Source organism: Carya illinoinensis, chromosome 5, assembly GCF_018687715.1.
Source record: "Carya illinoinensis cultivar Pawnee chromosome 5, C.illinoinensisPawnee_v1, whole genome shotgun sequence".
Classification (NCBI taxonomy): domain Eukaryota; kingdom Viridiplantae; phylum Streptophyta; class Magnoliopsida; order Fagales; family Juglandaceae; genus Carya; species Carya illinoinensis.
Genome location: NC_056756.1, coordinates 18,405,452 through 18,414,772, shown reverse-complemented (window position 1 = coordinate 18,414,772; position 9,321 = coordinate 18,405,452). Strand labels below are relative to the sequence as shown.

General features: G+C 34.4%; 1 protein-coding gene across 1 annotated transcript; it reads right to left on the bottom strand.

The window, feature by feature from the left end:
- Nucleotides 1-4,419: 4,419 nt before the first annotated feature.
- On the bottom strand, nucleotides 4,420-7,198 carry LOC122309350. Its single transcript, XM_043122826.1, has 2 exons — nucleotides 6,477-7,198; nucleotides 4,420-4,724 (listed from the first exon to the last, which is right to left on the bottom strand). The coding sequence occupies exons 1-2, from the start codon at nucleotides 6,755-6,757 to the stop codon at nucleotides 4,685-4,687; spliced, it is 321 nt and encodes a 106-aa protein (XP_042978760.1). The 5' UTR covers nucleotides 6,758-7,198; the 3' UTR covers nucleotides 4,420-4,684.
- Between the last annotated feature and the right edge of the window lie 2,123 nt (nucleotides 7,199-9,321).

The window sequence follows — 9,321 nt, the reverse complement described above, 5'->3', positions numbered from 1 at the left end:
ATTTTTTTATGCGGAAATCAAGAAGACATTAGGGTTTCTTTCTTACCCTATATAAGCATATCATTAGCACGAAATGGAGGGGAGGAAGAGGCACAAGAGGCAGATCTGAAGAGAGGAGAAAATCACTTCCATGGCCACCGTTCGCTTCAGTTTTCTCTGGAGATTTTTGTTGTCCATTATATTTATGGATAACTAAATTCTCAAGTAGGGTTAGGGATGAACTTGCACATTAGATGGTATTTCTAATTTATTCTTAATTCATGTATTTGATTTTTAATTGCTAAAACTCTTTTGTTTTATCATTCTTTATTCATCGTTGATGTTTTCTTCTCCGAATAATCATAGAATTTATTGTGTTTATGGATTCAGTCATGCTTTTTGTATTGAATGGATTAGTTCTTTGATTATGTTTGGATCAATTATTTATCTATATTGATTTAGTTTTTTGCTGCAATATCGCTTCCTGAGTATATTGTCGTCATTGGATTCTATCAATAGGGGTAGTAATTCACGTTTTTTAAAAGTGGTGAATGTTTTTTTTCAAAGGGTTACATTTGATTTAAGTCTGATTTATAAATCTATACCTTCCGATTGGGAATTGAGGGAATTGAGTTCCTAATTGAGTTATCCAATGAATTAAGAATAATTAAAATACCAGATTTGTGCAAGGGATTCCCGACGCTCTACTGTTTGTTAAATTTGAGTACTTTTTCTGTTAATCACTTTGCTTCACTTAAATTTACATTTAAAATTAATCTTTGTTCTCTATTACTTATTTAATATTTTTTCTTTAGTTTCTTTGTTCCTCTTGCTATTCTTTTAATTTGTCTCCCTGTGGAATCGACACCCCAAAGCTGTGTTACAACTACCGCATTATTCTTTGGGCGTAATCAGATCTTTATAAAGAGATTTACATGAGACAACCTGAAAGTTTTATTGTGAAGGAAAAAGAAAACTTAGAGTGTAAGTTAAATAAATCCTTATATGGCCTGAAGCAAGTATCTCGACAATGGTATTTGAAATTTGATGAGGTTGTAACTTCTCTTGGTTTTGTTGAAAATAAAGTTAACCAGTGCATGTATTGCAAGACCAGTGGGAGAAACTTTATTTTTCTTATTTTGCAGGTTAATGACATTTTGCTTGCTAGCAATGACTTGGGATTACTTCATGAGACAAAGAAAATGTTATCTGCTAATTTTGAGATGAAAGATTTTGGAAAAGTTTCTTTTATGCTTGGTATTAAAATATGTCGTGATGGTGCTCGTGGTTTGTTGGGACTCTCTCAGAAAGTTTATATACGACGTGTATTACAAAGATTTGAAATGTAAAACTATGCACATGGTGATATACCCATCATAAAAGGAGGTAAGTTCAACAAAAAACTTAATGTCCTAGAAATGAGCTAGAAAGGTTATGAAGAACATACTATATGCTAGTCTTGTGGGGAGTTTGATGTATGCTTAAGTTTGCACTAGACCAGATATAGCCTATGCAGTCAGTGTTCTTAGTAGGTTTTAGTCAAATTCAGCGCAAGAGCATTGGAAAGTAGCTAAGAAAGTTATGAGATACTTGAAGAAGACCGAAGATTACATGCTCACTTTCTAGAGTTCAAATTACCTTGAGGTGGTAGGCTACTTAGATTCTAATTTTACTGGATGTCAAGATGATTTGAAATTAATCTCAGGTTATGTTTTTATGCTGGCTGGGGGTGCTGTTTCTTGGAAAAGTGCTAAGCAAACTCTAGTGGCATCTTCGACTATGCAAACTGAATTTGCAGAGTGCTATGGAGCTACGATTCAAACTATTTGGTTAAGGAATTTTATTTCTGAATTGAAAGTTGTTGATTCCATCTCGAGAACAAATACTATTTCTTGTGATAATAGCGCCACAAAGTTCTTTTCAAAGAATAATAAGAGTTCTGGTGGGTCCAAGCACATTGACATAAAGTATTTGGTGGTTAGAGGTAGAGTTAAGGAAGGATAGACAAAGATAAAACATATATAAATACAAAGGAGATGATTGCAGATGCTTTGATTAAGGGACTCGCTCTTAAAGTTTTTAAAACACATGTTAATAATATGGGTATTGTGGAAACTTTTGATTTTTTGGCTAGTGGGAGTTACTTATGTAAAAAGAACTACGTTTTGGCTTGATCCCTTTATAGGGTATGTAGGCAACCCGTATGTTTTTGGGTACAACTTCTTTGAATAATAATAATATATATATATATCTCCTCTATTCATAAACTATGTTTTACTTAAGTATGCATTTGGTTTATGCCTTTTATTATGGTATCATTATGATCTCGAGATATTAGGGATAAAAGACATAAGATGAGTCTCTTTTAGAGGCATATGGCTTCATTTTGAAGCATTATAAGGACTGATATGAATTGGCATAGCTTTTGATCACATTGGTGCTAAGTTCATACTACATGCTACCACATTGGTCGAAGGATGAGGATCCATGTCGATGAGAATATTAGCATTTGTAGCTGTGGAGTGGCCTTACATCGTTTAAGTGGTATAATGACTTCTATATTCGATGTTGATATTCTTGTTGGGCCGGATCGTGTTTTCTAAAGTGCTATCATTAGCGCTATATATATATATATGTATATGTGTGTATGTGTGTGCGTGTGTGGCCACCTATGTAGTCTAGCTTGAGAGTCATTTTCAAAACAAATTTTTATTTTATTATTTAATTACAATCAATGTTCGCCCAAGTGGAAGAATGTTTGAATAATTTCAAAATATGGGCTTCATTTGATTGCATATTTTGTATTTTATAAAAACGAGTTAGATATATAGCTCATAATAGTATTTTGGTTAAATCCATTATGTTGAGTGATCATTTGGGATTTTTGTACCTTAATAATATAGGATTATATTATATTTAATGTGGTAAATTACGTATGTAGGCTTGTAAGATTAAAGTTTTTATTCTGAAAATTTCCTAAACCGTAATGGAATTTGAGTCTTTAATGGGAGGAGGACTCGAGAAGTTTTTTATATATATGGCTAGGTCCCCAATCCTTTCCATGTGTGTTTATTGGCTTGCTCCAATGAATGCTAATACTTTTGTAAGGAGCAAGGAGATGAAGATTTGGCTACTAATATTTGTGAAATTTCAAAATTTGTTTTTAAGATGTCTTCCACAGGTATTTTTCTAAACTATGATTGAATGACTGTGATTCTTGTTCCTAGCATATATGATTTCTATTATTTACAATAGTGTGTTCAAGTGGGAGATGCACAAGAGTGACCACACAAAACAGTGTACACCTCAATACATGTGCATCCTCCTCATGGTAACAGTTTTCCGTAAGAGTTTTTACTTTTCGGTTGATGGAGTGTCAAGAGATCATTCAACTATTCGGTTTAATCCAACAGTTGTGTCTCTTGCCAACTTCTACTTAGAGGTCTGTAAATAAAAACCAAATGTGTAATAATTGAATCACTTTGAACCCTCTGACCAACACCAACCCTTGAGACAAACATCGTAACAGAATTCTCACCAAATCGATCCACAATCTAACAATCCCGTGCATATTGGCCGTCTCTCTAGCTCACAGCTTGCACGTAAAGGACCAGTTTGAATCTCAGCTTCTTCCCTTTTCCCTTTTTGGTAAATAAATGCAACACTAATTTGAATCTGATCATTTACTTTAAACCCTAGCCCCTACTTCTCAAACCAATGAAAACAGAACAAGAAAGGTAAAAGCTAGCTAGCTAGCTAGTTCCTTTTAAGCTCCACCTTGGACAGAATGATTGTATATATATATATCATGTGGTTGTTACTTAATTATTATATTTTTTCCTTTTATTTTATTTAGTTTAATTTTTCTCATTTTTTGTTATTTTTGCCACGAGACTAGAAGAATCTCTCAAGTGCGCAGTTGAAACAAGTTTGAATGGACCAATGACCCAAACAGTTCAGCATCTCCACCAAAAGAATATATCCAGAGAAAAAGACCTACACCAACGCAGATAAGAGCAACTTTTTTTTACAGGTGCAAGCACCTTTAATAGGAGCATGGGATTCACTTTAGTTTTGGAACTCATGCCACTTCGTTAAAGTAAAATGATATTGGGAATAAAAATATATGTTTTAAACTCTGAACAAGCTAAAGCCAGAGATGACTACTTTGATGGATAGAGATTGGTACATGTACCCTCCCATGCATACATGTGGCTGCTACATCTTTTCTTTCGTGCTTCATCTTCCAGCTTTTTAGCCTTTTTTTTTTTTTTAAAAAAAAAAAAAAAATCCTCTCTCTCTCTCTCTCTCTCTCTCTCTCTGTGCATGTGTAATATTGCTTATTTGGTCTTTTACATGCAAATATCGATCGATGTTAAAACTGCTGTCTCTGTCGCTAAAAATAAACAATTAAAGAAGATTTAAAAAAGTAAGGGGGAGTTTCTGCAAAGGCTCATCAATCTTCCTTGGATTTTCAGAGCTAGCTAGCCCAAGTGTTATGTGTGCGACAAGCTTCCGTCTGTTTACTCCCCCAACATACACCTTTCCATAACAAACATGTGTAATAAAATAAGACTGCATGCATGCTCGGATTCTCGAGTAATTTCTACATGAGCCACTTTTGTAATAAGTACAAACATGCTTGTGACATCTTCGCTTTGCAACTTAAGTTTCTGAAGCTTGTTGACCTGTGATCGATCGACGGCTATGCTCGACCAGGGGGTCGTCCAGAGTTTCCAGTTCTCCTTGAGAAAAGAAAACAAGCAGAATTACCTTATAATTAGTAGACCATATATAATTTTTGAAGTTCAATTTGACTAGGTGCATGGTAATTGATACGGCCAGCTAGAGAAAATTTTAGTGAAATTAATTAATTACAAGCTAGTTTAATAATTCTAATTATTTGTCCCAATTAAATGGTCAAATGTGGAGAGAGAAAGAGAACATATATTTTAGGTGCATATAGGGCTCATGCTGTCAAAAGATTCTATATATTTATCTCTTTTCCCTTCCGAATTTGGCTATCTAGCTAAATTAGGGCAAAGAAAAGTATTAGCTATCTATAGACAAATCTTAAGAAAATTTATGCACTGACATGACTTAATATAATAAACTACTTACTGTCAGATATATTTTATAATAAATTGATCGAGCTTTACAATTTAATAGATCACGTACATTAAATTACTTCAGAGCGTAAAACTGTGTATAAACCAAACTTTTCTCTCGGGCAAATAATCCTTGGTAATATGAAAAGTACTTTACATGATGTTCCTTGCTTCAAACAACCTATTTTAATTCAGATGCTGCAAAAGTATTCAAAGTTATAGGCAAAGGAATTACTACAATGCATGCCTTCAGTTACTTTTGAATCCATTTCAGAAAGCAAATTTGCTAGTAGCAAGGTAACAGTTGCTATGTTTAATCACGACAAACTTTGAAACAGTACTAGAGCTTACGAGTAGGGATAAAGACAACAAAGAAAGTGATAAGAAAGGATCCGTGAAAAGCTTTAAGGTTTAAAGCTCATACATGGAGAATCAAGAGAAATTTTAATTAGCTTTGAATGACCATGATTATGATATGGAATAAAGTGAGTAGTAGACAGGCTTTTTCCCCTTTTTCTTTGTACGGTTAAGTGGGGGTTAGTATACTGTAACATATGGTAAGTTACATTGAGATCTTAAAACAGCACCTCAATGTAACAGTTAAAAGGATGAAAATCCTCACATGGATTACCAAAAAAGCCTCTCATAAGTGGAAAAATCCATATTATACGTATTAGAAAAAGAAAAACATGAGAAGGAAAAAGACCCAATTGAGGGAATAATTGCAGGCACTTTAAGACTCCTGTTCCTAAAAATTCATGACCACTTTAAAAAAAGAAACAGATTTAAAGATATTATGTTGTAAATACATTCTTAATTTGTACTTGCATCTTGTCTATTGAAATTCCACTATCACGCCTCTACTTTTAAGTTCAAAAGCTTATAAAAGTATATCACAAAATATAAAATAAATGCAATCATCAAGGACAATTTTGAAACAGTTCATGCAATTGAAAAATGTTTCTTTGACCAATATTCACATGATCAGAGGATCACCTATATATATGAATTTGTAAGAAATCAACATGATATTGATAGGGATGAAAGTTCTCAAATGTCTCATATATTTAGCCATGTAATAAAAGGATCAGACGAAAGTTCTCACTATCATATCTATTTAGCCATGTAATAAAACGTGTTGATGCCTTATCTGATTCTTTCTTTGCAAAAATAAGATAAGGACATGTTCATAATAATCTTGGCATATGTTTACCATAAATACATTCTATAAAAAATAAAAAAATGAAAAATAAAAAAGACAAACTACTACTTGCTAACCTCAGAGAACACCTAGTTAACACATATATTGGCACAGAGAGAAATAGTACTATACAAACCCATATTTATACATGAGACATATACTCGATGTTTGTATTGAGTAAAACATACCTGTTATGTATAGGATCTGGTCCGTTGGGAACTCGTCTTTTGCTCATGTAGTTTAGATTCAACTCTGGATGGTCGACGAAATTTCCTCTGCCCATAACATATGCATGCAGCTTTGGATTTCTTCCGGAGTCAGACGCTAGTGTTGGAGCAATCTCTGTTCTTCCACCCTGCTGCTGGCTACTAACCGTGAAAAGAAAAATAACCACCACCAATGCAAGTGCTCCAAACAAGACCTTCAAATGCGAGGAACCGCGACTACTACTACTACTTGAACCACCCATAATATTTGTCCTTGATCTCTATATTTTATTTCTCGAGGAGAAGATGCGCACTTATAAATATATATACTTGAGAGGACACAGATCGAGGAAAAAACAGAACAAGGCTATCATAATATCATCATTGCATGGTGACTGTGGTTAATATGGGTCTATAAATGAGGTGGAGGAGAGAAGACAAGGATCAGTGAAGAAGGCCTTTGCTTTATGCTGAGAAGTTAGGCAAGAATTCTTCCAAGGGCTCTGGGGGTGAATGGCTTTTTACTTCAAGGGGTTAGGGATGGTTGGTTTTCTTTATAGGGTAGGATGGGATTCTGTTGCACTTTCTCTAACAGAGAGAGAGAGAGAGAGAGAGAGAGAGAGAGGCTTAGCTGGTTTCGAACGTGACATAGAGGGAAGCCCTTTGCTTTATGCTGAGAAGGTCCCAATACGACTCTTCTTTTGCTTTGATTTGTGTATTTTCATGCACCTACGATACTAAAAACCTCTATCATCCGCTTTACGTACAATCTGGTGAAAAGAGAAACGATGTTATAAATTAGTGCCCCTAGTCTCATGAAATCTCCATGCCTCTAGCTAGGGACTTAAAAAATAAGAATCGAATATGTGCAACGTTATGCTAGCTAGCTATAAGTAAAAATAAGTGCTCAATACCCGCACGGTGGAGCTTTACGAATGAAATTAGATAGTTCAGAAAATTAGGCCATGTTGGATTTTGGGACAGCAACAGCAAAAAGAAATTGCACCGAATGCCTTCATATACCATCCAGAATAGATGCAGCTTGCTCAATTCTAGAAGATGAATTACATTCCTACTAAGATACCTATAAAGTTGATCCTCATATATTGAAACAATAGGAGTAATTGGTCAGATTAAGATCAAGTCTCAACGACAGCTAGCAGCAGTCACTAGAGCTAGAAGTTCCCTTCCACAGATCTGTTAGAATGAATCAATTTTGGCCACTTGCACAATTACAAAACAACCAGAACTCAAGTCCCAAGGAAGTGAAAAGAAAGCATGAATGTCAGTACGTCATTGCAAAGTTATATACCAATAAATTAAAGCTGGTTGGGGAAAAAAAAGAGTACATAAGAAGAAAAAGAATCTGTACTCTTACACGAGTAACAGGTTTCAAAGTGGTTAATTTTATGCCATAGGTTATTTTATAACGGGGTTTCCCTCCTCTTGTATTCTTAATTTACTTCAATGCATGTTTGATTAAAGAAAAAGAATGTTTCGTAATGGGTTTTGTGGCCATATTTTGTGACATATATGCTCAGTCCTTTCTCCTCATATGATGACAGTTAATGGCGTAAATTTCCTATATGTGATAAACTAATTTAGAAAGAGATCATAGGCTCCTATTTAGAATTATACTTTGGGCCAGGGGGGGATCCAGAGGGGAGATGGCATGTATATATATATACTCGTACGTGCTCCATGCTCACTTCTGCGGACTCTAATTTTATTTTATTTTATTTTGCTACAAATGCTGCAGAGGTACATGAATATAATTAAAAATCATGCTTACTCATGAAACAGATAAAAGATATATAAAAGGAAAAGTGAAGGGGGTTGGGGGGGCAGAGCAAATGTTACACTCAGAGCAAAAATTTTGTACTTCCAAAATAAAGGCATCCTTGTGATTCTGTGAAGTCTTTTAATTTCATAAACATATACAGTTTAGCTTTTACAGTTACGCATTCTTCTTGGAATTAACGTGTAGCATGTGATAGAAAAGGAAATGGAAATGGAAATACTCCTCATATAGTATAGACGAAAATAAGGTAAATACTCGTGTACATATAGTAGCTAGCTAGCTATTGATCACTTTTTTTCTTTACCACTGTTATAGCACCAAGCTGCTGCAACGTACGCGTACCCCCTCCACGCTCTTAAATAAATGAATAAGAAAGACAAGGAATGCAGGATAGTTATTCTTAAATATCAACCGAATTTCTTATCTTTACTACCCCGGTCCACCTTTTCACCCCTTCCAGTTATTGGCCTTGATCAAATGAAATGAGAACCTGCCCACTTAGAAGGCATGCAGAAAGATTCTACTACCATGGGTCCACGGCTTATATATATATATATATATATATGGTATTTTAAAATGAGAAATAAAAGCTTTAAACTACCTACCTCCATTTAACTAATATGCAATTTGTCATTTTTATCCTTTTATTTAAACAAACACGACAAGAAATATCCTACTACTGGTGGGAAGAAGCGCCCATATGTGCAAATTAGAAAATTAATACATTTGTGTATTAAAAAACTCCAGCCAGACATATATGGTCCACCAATTATGCCCTAATCTCCTGAACCACTCTAAGTTGCGGCTTGCGGCTGCCGATTTAATGTCTTGTATTAGTCTATAGAATGTGAGGATCGATATATATATATATATATATATATTGAGGAATTTTATAGTGTTGGATAGATATGTGTGCATAAGTATATATATAAAAATTTACATGAGTTAGAATAGTCGACCGAAGTTATATAAAAGCTGGCTTCCACACGCATATATAAGGCTTTAATTAACTAGGAGAATATGGGG

Bases quoted from the DNA above. Each gene is read 5' to 3' on its own strand.
- LOC122309350 (XM_043122826.1), bottom strand. From the start codon at position 6,757: ATGGGTGGTTCAAGTAGTAGTAGTAGTCGCGGTTCCTCGCATTTGAAG. The intron at 4,725-6,476 runs GTATGTTTTACT...TCTTTTCTCAAG, and splicing joins CCAGATCCTATACATAACAG to GAGAACTGGAAACTCTGGAC.